The 18,302-nt window shown below is 42.1% G+C and overlaps 1 protein-coding gene across 5 annotated transcripts in view; it reads left to right on the top strand.

Moving 5' to 3' along the window:
* The window catches only part of nrg1 (neuregulin 1), a 47,100-nt gene that overhangs the window by 28,500 nt on the left and 298 nt on the right, over window positions 1–18,302 (top strand). For all 5 annotated transcript variants that reach the window (XM_070552159.1, XM_015974446.3, XM_015974437.3 and 2 more), the window contains one exon: window positions 16,649–18,302. This exon is cut by the window's right edge and continues 298 nt beyond it. In XM_070552159.1, coding sequence (XP_070408260.1) covers window positions 16,649–17,261 — 613 coding nt within the window. In that variant the 3' untranslated portion in view covers window positions 17,262–18,302. The remainder of the gene's footprint in view (window positions 1–16,648) is intronic.

Raw genomic sequence — 18,302 nt, 5'->3', positions numbered from 1 at the left:
CAGGAAACATGGATAGAGTGCTGTTGAACGAGTGGACAGGCTGCATGAGTGTTTAAGGGGAGCTGCAGTGCGGTACGTCTGCTCACTACCAGAGCGGATAAAGGAAGATTATGTTCTCCTGGTGGAGAAACTCACTCAACGCTTTGGAAACAAAGACACCCCCCCCCCCCCCCCAACCACAATAAGGAGGAGGGTGGGAGAACTTTGACAAGGACAGGAGACCTCAGCTGAGTTTGCAGAGGAGGTGAGATGACTTGTCTCACTTGCATACCCAGGGGTAGATCTCCAACTACAAGACCAACTGGCAACGAATGCTTTTTTGAAGGGTTTAAGAAACCAGAAAGTGGCCTATGAAGTCATGAACTGTAACCCAAGCTCCCTCGTGGAAGCCCAAATGTTTGCAGAGGCTCATGAGCATAACTTCAGAGCTACTGGGGGCAGGGACACAGAAATGAAGAACCGGGCAAGGCGCATTTCATGGGCTGATGAGGAGGACACATGTGAGGATGCTGCAACAATATCCCGTAGGATCCAGGCTCCCCAGTATGTTACGGCCGATCAGTTTGCTGCACCAGCTGAACAAGGAAAGACCCTTGTTAACACAGTGGGAAACCTACAGCTGCAGGTTGCAAAAAAATACAGCCGTCAAACATAGGAACCCAAATCCTCAGCCCAACCCAAAGCTCTATCGCAGAAAGAAAACAGATTTATCAGCCGACACTGCCCAGCAGAGAGCGCTCTCAGACTCCGAGTCCAAATCGTGGAGCAGCCAATCCATGTTATAGATGTGGAGAAACAGGACATTTTAGGAGAGACTGTGTAAGAGCACCCAGTCCCACGACTGCCAGAAACCATGGTGACAGGTATGTGGACTATACACTGAAGTCAGATGGGACTACAAACCCAGATCCCCAACTCCAAGGCGGGCAGATTGGCTGCACCAGAAAGAGGAGTGAGAGCCTACAGATTCCTCTGATTAGAAATGGCATTCCAACACAGGCCATAGTAGATACTGGTGCTCAGACAACTGTAATATCAGAAGAGCTGCATCAGAGCATCATGAAGAGCAACACAGCCCCTACAGACTTACCTACTTAACACAGGAGTTGGAGAGGGCATGAACGCTAAACATGGACTGATAATGACTTTTCAGATTGACTCCAAGTCTATCGACTGGGAAGTGCATGTAGCTCCCATAAGAGACTCTGTTCTTCTTGGATTGGATCCAATGAAAGCTCATAATGTTGTCATCTATACCCAAGGCAAGGTTTTCATTGGAGATGAACTGGTGCCCTCAAAAATCATGCAAGATGATGGAGCAGACTACTGTGTGGCTAGAGTGACTCTGGATGAAACTACCATCATACCAGCCATATCTTAATGTGTTGTGTGGGGAAAAGTGGAGGACCCAAAATCAGGGCTTGCTGGAGCCCGTTAACGTCACAGAAAATGTAACCTCTGTAAGTGTTGTTTACATAAAGCATAAGGTGCCAATAAGGGTGTGCAATTTGTCAACTAAGAGGGTGGCCCTAGCGAGAGGAGTGTGCCTCAGACTCCTCATTGAAGCTTATCCTGAACCCCCACATCCACCATACCCAAGCACAATGCCTAGCTGTACCAACGAGAGAGCACCACCATTGGTAGTGGGAAGAGTAGCAACAATCTTTGACGTTCCCGAGCACCTCCAAGATTTGGTGGCTGCAACAAGTGAGACTCTCAGTGAGGAACAACAACAACGGTTCATTCAGCTACTCCTCACTTACCAATCCATCTTTGCCAAAAGTGACACTGACCTTGGCTACTTGTCTGCTGTTACACATAAGATTGACACTGGATCTGCCAGGCCTGTGAGTCAACCCGTGAGAAGGACTCCTCTCGGGTTTCAGGGTGAAGAGGAGGCACACCTTAAAGCTATGCTGTCGGAAAGGGTAATCACACCATCTGAGTGGGCATCTCCAGTGGTTCTAGTGCGCAAAAAGGACAGAGGAGTAAGGTGGTGTGTGGATTATAGCTGCCTTATCAATCTAACAATCAAAGATGCCTATCCACTACCCCAGGTTGAAGAGTGTCTTGATGTTGTTGATGGTCCTACCATGTTCTCTACCCTCGACCTTCAGTCTGGTTATTGGCAGATTGCAGTAGACTGACTGCAAAGACCGTGAAAAAACTGCATTAATCTCCAGATGGGGCCTAAATGAGTACACCCAAATGCCATTTGGACTCTGTAATGTTCCAAGTACTTTTCAGAGAGCAATGGAGCTCGTCCTCGGGGGCCTCCAGTGGGAAACCCTGCTCATCTACTTGGATGATGTCATTGTTATCGGAAATGGAGTAGACCAAAGCTTGGATCGGCTTGAGCAGGTTTTTCAGCGATTTCAAAGCTACGGATTAAAGCTAAAACTATCAAAATGTCATCTGCTGCAGGAAGAAGTTCTCTTCTTAGGTCACATTGTGAGTGGAAAAGGAATCAAACCAAATCCAGCTCATATCAAGGATGTACAGCAGTGGAAAACTCCCAATAACTCACAGGGGTTACAGGCATTTCTGGGACTCTATAACTATTATCGAAAGTTTGTCCCAGGCTTTCTGAGCCGGCAAACCCTCTTCATGCTCTCCTCAAGAAAGGAGCAGTGTCCCTATGGACTGACGAGCACCAAGCTGCTTTAACCAAACTCAAAAGGAAACTGACCACAGTGCCAATGTTGGGGTATCCCCATGATGAAGGCAAGTTCATTCTGGATACAGATGCCTCGAACAACAGTATTGGGGCTGTCCTGTCTCAAGACCAGTGGGGGAGGAGAGAGTTCTGATCTATGCCAGCAGTTGCCTTTCACCAGTCCAACAAAGGTACTGTGTTACCCGTCGTGAATTACTTACTGTTGTTTGCTTCACATGTCAGTTTCGCCACTATTTATTAGGAAGAAGTGTTCTACTTAGGACAGACCATGACAGACTCACCTGGCTTTTCAGGTTCAAATGCCCCGAAGGACATCTAGCTCGCTGGCTGGAAGATTTAAGTCAGTACAACTTCCAGATTGAGCATCGAGCAGCCAAGCAACATGGTAATGCAGATGCAATGTTGAGGTTACCAGAAGAAGATGTGGACAAGTGTGACTGTTACCAGGCAGGGATTAACCTGTCTCATCTGCCATGTAAAGGGTGCAGATACTGCCAGAAAATTCACATGCAATGGGCCAAGTTTGAAGAGGATGTGGATGACGTTGTGCCCCTAGCCTTAAGGTGCATCAAGCCCCAAAGCAACACAAATGACACACAGAAAGTTGAAGGACAGTCATTTGAATCCTCACCAGGGAGGCCAGAAGTCAATTGGGCAGAGTCCCTTAGATCGGAGCAGCTAGCAAAACTCCAGAAAGCCGATCCTATCCTCGCCATCCTTCACATATGGAAAAAAAACAGGGACAATTCCCACTTAAGATGAGGTGGCACTGGAAAGCCCTGCGGTGAGGAAGTTCTGACTCTGTTGGTCCCAAGTCACACTAAGACAGGGGTTGGCAACCTGTTCCCATCAAAGAGTCATTATTACCCATTTCCCACAGTAAAGAAAACACTGGGAGCCACAGTAGCCGCGGCGTTGTGGGCGGGGCCTATCCTCAGACAGCAGAGAGCTGCTTTAACCAATCACAACAGGTGACAGCAGCCAGTACCGGTCGCTCGTGTACGTCAAAGTTATCTTTCATAAGATGATAATCAATAAAACGATTTGTATAAAATGGATCCAGAAGTTGTAGCCCATCTCTGCCTACAATATTTTAATATTTTTCACACTGTTGGTGGTTTTACTGAGCAGGTGCCCCTTTTGTCATACGTTTCTTTTTAAAACATGTTTAGACTGTTCAGAATACAAATCCAGGCTCTGTCACGTTTGGTTGTTGTAATTAAACTTTGTAGGTGGGGAAGGTCAGAAAAGGATCCGATCAATTTGTTAAAATACATTCTTATTATTATTGATCAGTTCACCAGATGGGTTGAAGTGTTCCCCATCCCTGATCAATGTGCTGAAACAATGGCAAGGAAGCTAGTTTGATTTCATTGCAAGGTTTGGAGCCCCCCTTGAGTTACGCACAGATCAAGGTCGTAATTTTGATAGCTCCCTCTTTTGAGATGTATGCAAGTTGTTGCAGATTACCAAAACCAGGACTACCCCTACCACCCTTCCTCTAATGGGCAAGTAGAATGGTTCAACAGGACCCTACTGCAAATGCTTCGATGCTATGTGAACCAGGACCAAAAGAACTGGGATGAGCAGCTGCCACTGCTCACTGCTGCTTACCACAGTTCACGGCACGCAGTAACCGGCTTGTCACCCAACAGACTTATGTTTGGCAGGGAGGTCCACCAACCACAATATATCCAGTCTGGTACTGCTAAACTCAAGGCCAGTACACTGGAAGCTGAAGACTTCCTCTGCAATCTAGAAGAAGGCTTAAAAGAAGCACATGAACTGGCAAGAGATCATCTTATGTTTATGTTTATTCATTTGGCAGACGCTTTTATCCAAAGCGACGTACAACAGTTAACCTATAGGGCATGTTGTGATCTGTGGGGGAAACCGGAGTACCCGGAGGAAACCCACGCATGCATGGGGAGAACACGCAACTCCACGCAGAAAGGCCACAGCCGAGTTTTGAACCTGCAACCTTCGTGCTGCGAGGCAACAGTGCTAACCACTGCGCCACCATGCAGCCCACTTCGGTGGATCCCATCTGACTTCATGCACCCTATTCTTCGCACTGCACAAGAGCGACGACAGAATAGGGTGCATGACCTTCGAGTGAAAGAACACTTTTATAGTGTTGGAGACTTAGTGTTTGTCAAATATGACACAAAGAAGAAAGGACTAAGCCCTAAGCTTCAAAGGCTTTGGAAGGGCCCCTTGATTGTGGCAGCCTGTCATGGTCCTGTACTGTATGAGATTCAAGGTCCTAAGCGTTGCACTGTGATGCACCATGACAGACTGAGGCCTTATAACAGTGATGTGATACCAGTCTGGGTTTTACGCCAAAGAAGTAGACTCCTGCAGCAGTGCCAAGACTCAGAACAACCACCAGTCAAAGAGGATGTTCCGATGATACCCAGGTTGCCACTGCCAAATGATCAAAGCAAGGTGTCCCAGCCCAAGGATCCAGGATGCCAGCCGGAAGGAAAGAGGGATGATCCGGACCCTTCAAGAAAGGTTTTTAAAACCTCTAGTGGTCGACTAGTCAATAGACCAGAAAGATTCAGATTACAGTTCACCATTTACACTAAGTTATACGACAGTCTAGTTGTGTTCTCGTGCCCAAATGGCATACCGTTCAGTAGTTGAATTTTTGTAACTACTTACATTCTGTTCAGTTTTGTCTATATTATCTGTACTGAAGAGACTCTGTGTTCTTCAAAAGGGGAGGTAGTGTAAGGCAGTTAAGCTCCCCATCAGTCTATGAACAGGTTTGGTGTTTTGGACCGAGTTTTGTTAGGTCAGCGAATGCAACACAACAGCTGGAATAGGTTATCAAGAGAATGTGTTATTTTTGTTGTTAGTTCCTGTTGTACTGTTGTCTCGGCCCCGCTGCTCGTCGCATGGACACCGATAAACGCTGTCTGTGCCAGAGCCAGAGACTGAAAGCAACAGGGTGCCAGATTAAACAACGAAGAAGTAACTGTAACTTACTCTGTTGTTGGAAGAAGTAAACTTCTTGATTGAGATCCCGAATTGTCGTGTATCTGCTCACCCACACATACCTCCAACAAGCCAGGAAACGGAAGCACAACAATATGAAGGAATATCTGTTGGTCAGGCTGAAAATTTTGGGAACAACTGTTAAGTGATAAGTAAATATCGTTTTTAAAATATATTCTATGTGCAATTTTTTAGGGCTTTTATGTTTTGTGTAAAGATTGGTATGCTGAAAATCTTTTAATGTTTAAATAAAACATGTTTTGCATAAAGCATGAGGTTTTGGTTAGTATTTGATAGGGACAATAACAAATAACTGATTTGGATAGTGTTGATCAGGCAGAGCTTTGTTGTCAGTGTTCCATTGCATAATGGCTTCAAACACGTATATAATAGTGTTAGTTTTTTCGTAAACCAATGGATGAAATTACACAAACTGACTGAGCTCTAGTTAAGGCGCTTGCAATTGTGTGTGTATGTGTACATGCGTGCGTGTGTGTGTGTGTGTGTGTGTGTGTGTGTGTGTGTGTGTGTGTGTGTGTGTGTGTGTGTGTGTGTGTGTGTGTATGTGTTTGGGGGAGGGTACATTGGAACTTTGTCCCCTCCAGTTCGAAAATCCTATCTGCGCCCCTGCCTACTCGTGCCACTTTCTGATACAACAGCCGAACATAACACTGGTGTCTAAGTCCTCCTTTAGTCCACCACCACTTCTTCAGTCTTCACCCTGTTCAGCTAAAGATTATTCTGCTCACACCATGTAGCCAAGTTTTCCACCACTGCCCTGTACTCAGTTTTTTCTCTTTCTGATACACTCAACTGAGTGTTCAGAACACTGAAAATGGCAGGAGCTCAAGTCTGTGGTGTAGTGGTCTCCTGAGGGACACCAGTGCTGACCATTCTTATTAGGTGTACACACTGTAGTGGGTATCTGTGGTTCAATAGATGGTAATGGTGTTCTTCAGTTTAGGAGTGGAGCTGGCCAGATGTGGTTAGACCATGGTACACAGCTGGTCCAGGATGATTCTTTCAGCATCTTCATAATGAGCTCATGTGACCCTGGGGCCCACTGGGTCATGATGTCTTTGGTATTCGTACAATGCAAGATGTCTTCTATAGCAGTGTTTCCTAACCCTGGTCCTCGGAACCCCCTGTCCTGCATGTTTTCCATGTTGCCACACACCTGACTTAAATGAATCAATGATTAACAGTCATCTGCAGCACTTGATGTCCTGAGGAGGCAATGCAAATATGTAAATCAGGTGTGCTTGAGCAGAAACACGAAAAACATGCAGGATGGGTGGTCCCGAGGACCAGGGTTGAGGAACCCTGTAATCTATAGCACAGGAACTCCCTCTTATCCATACCCATCTTGAAGAAACAGTCCACAAATGGGTTTTATGGACGCTGCATGTCTCAAACCATCGTGCTCACCAGAGTGGAGCCTGTTCAGTTGTTTCAGAATGTGATCAGTAGTGATCGACTCTGTGGAGGGAAGACAAAAAAAGTTTGTCTCCACGCTGCTACACAGGTCTTCACAAACATAGCTGTCCTCAGATGTCCTAAGCAGTGGTCGTTTTACCATTAGGCATATGTCGGCAGCCGCCTGGGGTCCCCTTGTGTTGGGGGTCCCCCAGCCCTGACTGCCGGCACCCCTCTGTTAATACCACAATATTCTTATTACCAACCTGTCGCCGCCGACGGGAGTGGACATGCGTACTTCTCATTACCATAATTCCTGAACAGTTCAAGATATCTGTAAAATTCCAAAAGTGCTGAAAATGCTAAAAATAGGGCAATACATTACAGTAGCCACCGGAATTCCCTGTCTTGAGCGCAATGAATCACAACACAGATTCAGAGATGTGTTGAGTTTGTCATCCAAAATGCTCAGTTTTATAACTTTTGAATGGCTAATCTGATTCAAAAATTCCAACGGTTCCTAAAAGTACATAAAAGCAGCTTTCCAACGATTTATAGCATGAAGCAATCAGAATTATGGAAATCCTGCTGTACAGCTTGATTGAAACGGAGCGCAGCGCCGCGGTGAAAGCGGATAACGGAACGGGGAAGCTAATTAGCATAAAAAGCCGGCATGAAATTATGGAAATGCCTCAAAGAAAATCAACACGATCTATAGGTGTCCCAGAAGGCTTATATCTGAAGACAGTGACCACGAAGGACAGATCTCCGGTGAACCAGGGTATGAATGTTTGTTCAGTCTTTATTTTTTTATTTGAACAACCCTCAACTATTTGCTAATTGTAAGATTCAGCTTCATTCCAGCATTATTTATCTTTTTACAATAAATCATTATTTTAGCTAAAACAAAAGTTTTTGGTATAGCAGTGCACGGTGTGCCAGAGAAGCACCCCATGGCGGTGTGAGGTGTGCAGGACTCTGCCTGCAGCTAGAGAGAAACTGCTTCAAGGTCTACCACATCAAATAAAAACGTCTGAAAGTTTACAAAAATAAATGGTCTTAAAAACTGCTAAAAAAGATACCAAGGTTCTAACTGTTTTAAGAATAGATGCATTACAGTTTAAAGTTTAAATTGTTCATTCCAAATTGTTTGCCCAGTAATTTTGAAGTTCCTGTTCAGTAATAAATGTAAAAAATTCCAATCCGTTTTTTGCTTTTTTTCACATTTAAGCTGATTTTTTAAAGGCTTTAATAGAAATAAATTCTAAATACAAACCATACACTGAAAGCTGGGGCTGTTCTGAAAAAAGAAGGGTCACACTTTGCACATTTTATTACAATTTTACAGCCATAAGAAAAAATACCAGGCGGCCCTGTTATAATTATGGTCATAAGAGGGTTATTAAGATGGCGATGCACAAACAGGAAGTGATTGGTAGTCATTCCACTCGTAATGCACCAAATTGTTGTTTGCCAAGTGCCATAAGACCACAAATAAGAAGAAGAGAGGCGGGAGCATTCTTAACAAACTCAAAGAGATAGTCAAAATATTAAGCATGAAATGGAGTTATCCTAGAGGCTCCAATAAGAGAAAGAAGCAGCTTGCTTCATAAAAGCTTTTATTTTCACTTCTGAAAGTGACGTTGTTTTTCGATGTAAACATCAAAAGGAAGCAGAAAAGGAAAGACAATGGAAAATGTTTAAAGGGAGGAAAACATAGACGAAAATGGAAAATAGAAAAAAAAAGGCTAAGGCACAGGGGCACTGGCAGGAAAAAGAAAGCAGAGTAAATATTGAAAGCGCTCAAGGGGAGGGAAATACAGGAAAAAAGAGGAGGACTAATAAAAAGGGAAAATAACTCATGTCAGAAGAGGAGAGTTTCCCAAATCCAGTTAAAGGTAAGCTTGTCGAAAATTTTGTGTAAGGGGCCCCATGTCTGTGTTCGCCTTGGGCCCATAAATTGCTAAATCCGCCACTGGTCCCATGGACCTGAGTTTGTGCCCAGCAACATCCAACAGACTGCTCTCTTAACAACAATTTTCTTACACAGCAACCACTCACTGTCAGTGGTGAGCCCCTACATGAAACTACAGCAAACTCTCACATCTGTTGATTCAGGCATTTCACCTCTACCCTTCTGCTATTGGTTGGGTTGTAACTGCTGATGGTCCTCGTTCCTGTCTACATGCCCTTTGTGTTTTACTGATGTTTACTCTCTACACATCTCCTGCTTTCATACTTGTCTTCTTTATTTGTAGCTTGGGGTTTTCTTGTATTTTTCACACTGGCTCCCATTTGCCAGTGCTAAATACAGGCTGGGATGTCTTCAGTAACCCTTTTTTTTTTTTTTGCTTTGGGTCACAGCTCACAGTCCTTGCAGAGTGTAATGAAGGATGGGCAGAGTCTGGTCTCTATGCAGTTCACAGAAAACCTCACTGTTAGTAACTCTGTCAGATCCTTTTCTCACCCCCCTGGTGGTCACAAGGGGAGGGAAGCAACGTGGTTTGACCTGCTTTCTCCAGTGGAGGGAGGGAGCTATCTGCATGTTCATTCTGATGTGGGGCATTCAAATAAGTCACATTTTGGTGTTTAGTATAGTTTTACTAAACCAAGAAAAAGAAGCTAATACTGAATGCATTTGTCTTTTTGCACAGGTGAAACTTGTAAAATATTTGATTCAGTATTCAACAGTATTTTGAGTCACCAAATGTGACCTTTCAGCTTTCCATACCTCCATCTCTCACTACCTCACTGCTGCAGATCAAAGGCTGGTCTTTATGTGCTATCTGAGCGAGCTGTTGGTGAGGCTCATGGCTTTGGTTGAGATCTTTGTCTTTTCTCCTTTTCTTGTGTGGCTGAAAGTAAGCAGCATTTTAAAAATGTTCCCTTTTACATGTGATATAAACTTAGTAAGGAAATGTGTGTTTGGATGATTATTTTTTATTGTAACAACATGTCTTTACTTTCAATCTTATTTTCTTGGAAATCTTGATTAGTCACCTCTACTGTGATGTAGAACTTGAGGATTGGGCATCCATGGAATAAGAAACACTGCTAAATGTGTAGGTTGTGCATTAATATGCACCTCATTGGTACTTTTGTTCTGCCATTGGATTGGATGATTCAACTTTCCCACAGTAAGTGGGAACACATAGAGACTGATTCTACTTTATTTATTTTCTATCATCACAGGCCTCAGTGTCAGGAAGACAGCAGCTTATCTCCTCTTCCTCATGTAGCTCACCAGCCTGGTCAAATGTATCATGTTACTCAACCTGCACAAGCATGGTGTTGATCAGTCTATCACACACAGCTTCTACAAGCTGCTCAAGAACTCGCTGTGAGTCATACACCTGGGACCCGAGCACACCTGGCAGCACCTGAAGAAACAAAACCAACAAAATAATATTTTAGGGGATTTTGGCTTCTTCTGGGGGTGCTAAGCGCATGTTTATCTGTGTTTTTCATTCAACTGATGACTGACTCTTACATTTTCTACTTCTCAGTAAATGTGACTATTCAGGCTAACCAGTGATACAAGATTTATTACCAAGAAATATTCAATCAACAAAGAAATAATCAACCAAACACATATTTCCAAACCTGTTGTGCTACTTGGCTATGGCACCTATACATTATAAGTATTTCACATAATGCTGTCATATGGTTCTATCAGAGCTTTTTAATGAATTCAATTTAGCATCAAATAAAATCAGTACAAGGTGGAGACTCTGCCGAGGGTTTTTGAGGATGAGATTAAGGGAAAAACTGAGATTTTATTGATCAAACGAATTTTAGTCTAACTCGATGTTCTAGGCCTCAGTGTTCCTCTGCCACCCTTGTTGATCAAACCAGCAACAGCATCATCATCTGAAAACTTCACAAACTGACTTGCAGGATTTCTTGTAAAAGAGGGATATTTTAGCAGTGGGACGGAGCCCAGGACACATCCTTGTGGAGCTCTGGAGCTGAGTATGACAGTGGAAGAGGAAATTTTATGGATTTACTCAGACTGTGATCTGCCCATCAGGAAGTCCTAAACCGAGTTTCAAATTGTTGGGTTAGGATGGATGCTGCTGTGGGTTCACAATGATGTCCTCTGAGTCCTTGCTGTGGGTCAAACATCAGATGTTCCAGGCATATCCTTACATTTACCCTGGGAGCTGCTGGACAATAATCATTCATTTCTATGCAGATGAGTTTGCTTCTTTTTAAAAAATTGAGGACATTATTCTTCGTATAAATTACACTTAAAGTACTCATCTGAGATCAGTTTAGTGAAATATGCTGCACTGTGCAGTATTGTGCAAAAGTTTCAGGCAGGTGTGAGAAAAACGGTGGAAACAAACAAACAATGCTTTCAGAAATATAAATTATTATTATTATTATTATTATTATTATCAATGTACAAAATGTAAGGTGAGTGACCCCACACCTACAACCAAAGTCATTAAAAATGTAAAGAAGAGAAGTCCTAGAAGTGATGGTCTGGGCCCCACATAGTCCTGATCACAACATCATGGAGTGTGTCTGGGATTACATGAAGAGACAGAAGGATGCGAGAATGCCTACCTCCACAGCAGATCTGTGGTTAGTTCTCCAAGAAGTCTGGAGCAACCTACCAGCCCAGCTGTGTTCAAGTGTAGCTAGAAGATCTGATGCTGTTTAGAAGGTAAAGGGTGGTCACACCTGATTCGGATTTGATTATTTAGTTTATTCTCTGCTTTTTGTTCTCAGATGAACATAAATGAATAACACTTCCATTTCTGAAAGCATTCTTAGTTTACAGGATTTTTTTACACCTGCCTAAACCTTTAGCACAGTTCTATATATATTTGTATATTTTGTATTTGTACCAAATGTGAGTCATGAAAAATAACTAAATGGGTAAATTACAAATAGAAACACATATTTAATTTCATGTGTAAGTGAGACTTCCTAATTTGCTGCTCTGCAACATTTCATACAACACACACATACATGAATATTTTTTGTTGCTGTGTGACATGGTCAGAAATGTCCAGAATGAATAGAACAATATTAAGTTAATACCTCCCTCATTGTCTCAACAGCTGGAGTGAAGACTGGAGCAACAGTGTTCTGTCTGATTCTGAGTCTTTCTCTGTGATGTCATTGGCGGAAAATAGCCAACGTGCCACACAGGGGGTCCGGGGCCGTCTGAATGCCACAGGTGGCACCAGTGACTTAGGTGCTTATTCAGGAAAATGCCGAGACACACCAAAATCCAACAAGAATTGCCTTAAAGGTCAAGGTAATACATAAATGAATCTTAACTTTGATTAATTAATGGAGCCACAAAGAAGATCAAGATTAAACCTTCACGATCCAGACAGCAGTTAGACAAATATAGGCATCCGCTTTATACATTTTTATCTGTTTACCAAAGATATTCAACCTCAAAATGATGTAGAATAGAGCCTCAACTCTGTTTTTATATTTATGTTGGAGGAAGAGTTTATGAATGTTTAATTTTTGGCCTGTTTTTGGGTTTGGAGTTTTTGTTGGTTTGGGTTTATGAGCTGGCTGCCGTTTGTTATATAATGGAAATTTGTGCTCTATAATCGTTTTAGCAGTGATGTATTGTTGTGGTCAATTTTTTTTCAATGTTGTTGCTTTAAAGAAGTACAACGTACAACGAAAACAATCCAGACTAAATGAAACAAAATTACAGAGGCCCTGAAAACTATTCCAGAACGCTAATAACACACACACACACACACACACACACACACACACACACACACACACACATATATATATATATATATATATATATATATATATATATATATATATATATATATATATATATATATAAACTCTACCTAGAGAAAAAGTTTCACCCACTTTTATCAACATAGTTTGAAATGCCAGTTTCACTCATTTACAATCCCCTGCAAAATTCATACCCTTTTAACTTTACACACTTTGACACCTTACTACCACAAAATTCAATTAATTTTATTGCGATCTTCTGTGAAAGCCCAACACAAAGTAGCACATAAAACTGATTCTTTAGCACACACTGTTCACTTGCTAGTCACCAGTAACTAGTCGCCAGCTTTGCTCATCTAGAGACTGCAATTTATGCCAATTCTTTGCTGCAAGATAGCTCAAGCTCACCCAGATTGGATAGAGAACATTGTCAAGTTTTGTCACAGAGGCTCAATGTGATTTAGGTCTGGACATTGACCGGGCCATTCTGACAAATGAACACTCTTTGACCTAAACTGTTCCATTAGTTTAGGGTCATTGTGTTGCTGCAAGGTGAATCTCCTTCCCAGTCTCAAGCACTTTTCAGCCTCAAACAGGTTTTCTTCCAGGATTTGTCCTGTATTTAATTCCATCCATATTCCAATCAACTCTGAATGGGGATCCTGACTGACTAAAAAAATAAAAACTCTTAACAGCTTCCCTGTTGAAGAAAAGCATCCCCACAGCATGATGCTGCCACCACCATGTTTCACAGTGGGAACTCTTACTATGACAGAGAGAAGACTTCTGGAATGCTGATGCTAACATTTTGAATTAGGTGCATCTTCTGCAGTGCTAATTCAAACGTCACACCTAAACGCATCACTAGCCTTTTCCCATTCAATAACCCTACATATCCTTTCCTCCTCCACATAACTCTAAGGAGTCATGTGTCATCTCTCCTTTTCTTTGTGCATACGTGTGTGCATTACAGAACTCATATTACAGGTCTTCCTCTGTCTGCTCAGTTCGGATCACACAGGCAGTGTGGGGCTTTTCCTCAGGCTTGGATCCTCTTGAGGAACTCAGAGCTCCTTCCACTTGAGGCGTTTTTTCTTCCACAGATTTTCTTGGAGGGAATGATACTGCAGAGTATCTGCACTGCGGCATCCTGGTTTTCTTTGTGCTCATTCATTCATTCATTCATTCATTCATATTTGTGAGATATTCTATAATTCACTCTGGTCTGAGAGTTCTGTCAGTAATAAACCTGGATGATTTTAATGATTTTTCCACCCTGCCTGTTACTTATGAAGAAGGATTTTTACCTTTTGTTGCTCATTAGAAAAAGTGTGAAGATCAACTTTGCAAAATGTTGGGGTCTTTTTGATATATATATATATATATATATATATTTGTGATTAGTGCAAACATATTTTTGCAGTTGTTTAAATTGTACAAACCTGCCATGAAAGAGCTATGAGATAAGAGCTCAACACTGAGCATTAACTGTAATCCCAGATTCTGTGAATATAGGCTCAGTGTTTTAAGGTCTTGGCCCTGTTGGCTCCTACATGTCTGAAGGAAAGACTTTACAGGGGACATACTGTATGTGCAGTCTCAGTCCAATTTTTACCTAAACGGAAGACGTTTTGTTAGGTATTTTTGTGCAAATGAGGAGAATCTATTTTATTACTGTTCAAGATAGTGAGAAGAGGATCAGAAGGGTGGGTGGAAGAGTAGAAATAGGTTAGATTGAAAAGTACAGCTGGCTGTCTTTTTGGCAGAATTGGGAATATACATTAAATCAGGTGTCACCAACTCCAGTAGGGCTACCATCCTACTGGTTTTCTGTGTTTCCTGCTCCACCACACCTGAATGGAGTAATTTAATCCTCTCCTTACCACATTTAACTATGTACAGGTCTGTTAAATACTCGTTAGTTTCAACCAACTGTGTGGGAGCAAAAGAAATAGCAAACATGTGCAGGATGGTAGCCCTCAAGGACTAAGGGACTGGAAGCAGCTGAGTCTTGGAAAATCTGATTTGAATGAACTGAGCATGTCCGGAAAATAAGGTCTAAACAAACAAAAGGCTGTGCTAGTAATGCCAACAGAGTATTATCTGTTCAACTCAACTGAAGTTATTTATGAAGCACTAGCCCACAAATCATCTGAAAGCACCAAGCCCAGACTCAGGCCGGATAATTGCGATAGATTAATTATGAAATATCAAATATCTAAACAAAACCTTCGCTTTAATGCAGTGTTTTATATTCTGGACCAGTAAAGCATTTTTGAACAGGAAGTAACCTCCAGCAGAACTTATGCCTCAGCTGACCAGGGTCTGAGAGAACAAGGAAGAGACAAACACTGAAAGACAGGGCATTTCTTGGAGTTGAAAACAAAGTTGGTGACAGCAATTGCAACAACAACAGTAAATCCAAACATAGGGCGTAAAGAAAGATAAGCTTGCAGTGTGAGGCCATGTGGTCAGTAAGACCTCCAGCAGTCTAAGTCTATAGCTGTATAACTAAAGGGATGACCCAGGTAAACCCTAGCGAGAATTATTCATCGCAGCGTGCTGATGAGAGGATGATGGACATTGGAGTAAAAAGTTGGATTTGTTACAAGAATAGATAAGGAACGTTGTCAAAATCCGCTGCAAAGAAAAGATTGTTAATAATCATATCACATTAAAATTCTCTATAATTTAGAGCGGGGCAATAAATCGAAAATTAATTGTTACCAAAATGTCCGACTCTTATCGTGATAATTGCTCCCATGTCAATAAATGTGATGATAAAGAATAGATAAAATGTGTGTAGGTTGAAAACAATCATGTCCCTTTAAGATGCTGTACCACCCTGAGTCACGTAAAAATGTGACTCAACTAAATACATGTGACAGCCCCATCTAGTGGACAACTTTTGTTTCTGCACATACCTGTAGTTATCGTCCATTTATCGTTTTCGAGGTGAAATCCTCAATATATCGTGATATTGATTTTAGGCCATATTGCCCAGCCCTACTATAATTAAATGTAAAAAAAAAAAAAAAGAAAGACTTAAGCTTAAGTATCCATCTGTCTACCCATCCATTATCTAAGCCCTGACTAGGCTCTCTGCTAGGGAGTCTCCAGCAGTCCTCGAGCAAGAGGGGGACACAAGGACAATCAATCAGTCAAACACTAGGGACAGCCTGACATGCATGTGTTTGGTCTTTGGGAAGAAACCAGAGTATCTGGAGAAAACCCACACACTCATGGGGAGAACACACAAGCTCCACATAAAAAGGCTGCATTTGGGATTACTATTTAACGGTACTTGAAATTTTGAGAAAGAACTGTTCACCACTCTATAGTTTGACTTGCATTGGGTATACTTCAAGCACGGCCCAAATATTTCCTCTTTTGGCTAGCCGCTGAAATGCAGAAGCATGCACTATCGGGCCAGGGATCAAAGATGAACTAAGATTAAAAAAGAAAACTTCTTGAAAAAAAAGTTGAAACTCAAATGTTCTTTTTTTTAGAGCTATCCATGACAATGTGACTTTACAGGATGGATGGATTCATCCTGGGTCAAATATGATGTTATTCAGATTTTCTTCTTATAAAAACTCATTTCCATTCCTGCAATGCAGGTTAGACTTTTTAGCTTTTTAAAAAGAAAATGAGAGATGTTCTTGATTTTATGTATATTTATCGCAAATATGCAACTTTCAACAATTCAGTGATCTGTAGCCAAGTGATGCATTCTGCAGTCTGAACTCTTTAAGCTCACGTGTTCACCTAACTAACGCTGTGGCTAAATTGTTTGTTCTTATTATGTTTCCACAGATTCACATCTGCCATGAGAAGCCCGACTCAGCTATCACCAGACTCAAAGACTGTTCCTACAACTCCAGGCTCTCCTCTATCAGAGACCTCGGCCCCCCTTTCCAGTCTGGCAGTCTCTGTGCCTTCAGTGGCTCTAAGTCCCTCCGTAGAGGAGGAGCGCCCTTTACTGCTATCTAAAAAGAAGAATCAGTCTCATCTGTCCTCAAGGCTAGATGAACAGAAAAGAAGCTTTTGCCACTACAATCATGTGGCTCATAGCTTACCTCCTAGCCCAGCACTTAGTGCGAAGAATGTTAAATACGGTGTCACAGGTGAGCATGACACCGCAGCTGTCAGCCAGAGTGTCTCAGCAATACCTGAGAGACTGAATGATCAGATCAACAACACAAGTAACTCAACCACCAAAGTAGCCGCATGCTATGTGCTGCATTACAAGGAATCCAGTGGTGACAGCATGCTGTTTAGTGAAACAGAGGACCTTCAGGAAGGACACTCAGCCTTCATTAATGCAGGCAGCACTACAGCCCTTTGGGATATGGCGAGCAGTAGGACTAACCCAGCATCATCCAACAGTGGCCTGCAAGTAAGATATCACAATCCCGTTTCTGTGTAGAGTAAAGGAAACAGCTTAGGATCCTTTCTGTTTGACAAAGAAAACAGCACTATTAAAGTGTTACTTTTGACAAATGAACTGCTGTGTAAAGCCATTTAAACAAAAACTAGAAATCAAACTTATTTTAGTGACGTAGAAAACAAAGAGTTTTACAAAACAAACAAATGTACAAATGTGTTCATGTGTTGCAGGTAAAGTGCCATATGGTAGTACATAGCAAAGGTTTCTGCAAAGGTGCCTTTTCTGTTTTGTATGCCTCAGAGGGAATACCGTTGCATCACTGTTCTAATTTTTTCTAGATGCATGCTGTCCATACATGCTTTGATGGAATAAAGAAAATGCTGCAGTTTCAGTTCCAACCATTTGCTTTTGACAGAATGCATCCCAGAACTTCTGCACCTGGACTGACGCTCACTAGAAACATGGCTCATTACCTGCATTCAGTGGGAAGTAGAAAAGATATCAGAGATTGTTTTGTTTTTCTCAGGCACTGTACCACACTAGAGTGGACCTGTTTGTCCACTAACATCATCACTCAATTAATATAACTGTGGTATAAATGTGCTTTCAATAAAACCAACTTCTAGCTGTTACTGATGCTCTCACCTATGTACTCAATATAAACACGTAGTTTGGGGGTTTTGACCTGCACATGTCAGGATTACGAGGATAAGTTGCACTATCAAAAAAAACAGTTCTAAAGGTTTCTATAGCTGTGCAGAAAATGGCCAGATGTGAAAGTTTTTACAGTCTGTGAACCTGTCACTCCTGATCGTGATGCGAGTTCGACCAGCTTTTTAGTGCTATGACATGATGATCAGCAAGTGTGCCAACGTGTGAAGACCATAGCAGTGGCTGAACACTGACGCTGAGTAAACCTGCTGGTATGAGTCGCTTCCTGTTCCTGTACGCTGCACACACAAACGTCTGTTCATGTTGGTTTTATGTTGGAAACAGTAAAAGTGTGTTCATGACCCCAGCATAAGTCAAGTTCAAAACAATCTTTGAAGTATAATTTTTCAAAGATTGTTGCATTTCTGT

Source organism: Nothobranchius furzeri, chromosome 6, assembly GCF_043380555.1.
Source record: "Nothobranchius furzeri strain GRZ-AD chromosome 6, NfurGRZ-RIMD1, whole genome shotgun sequence".
Taxonomy (NCBI): Eukaryota; Metazoa; Chordata; class Actinopteri; order Cyprinodontiformes; family Nothobranchiidae; genus Nothobranchius; species Nothobranchius furzeri.
Note: the sequence above shows the minus strand (reverse complement) of the source record. Positions and strands in the feature narration are given on the sequence as shown.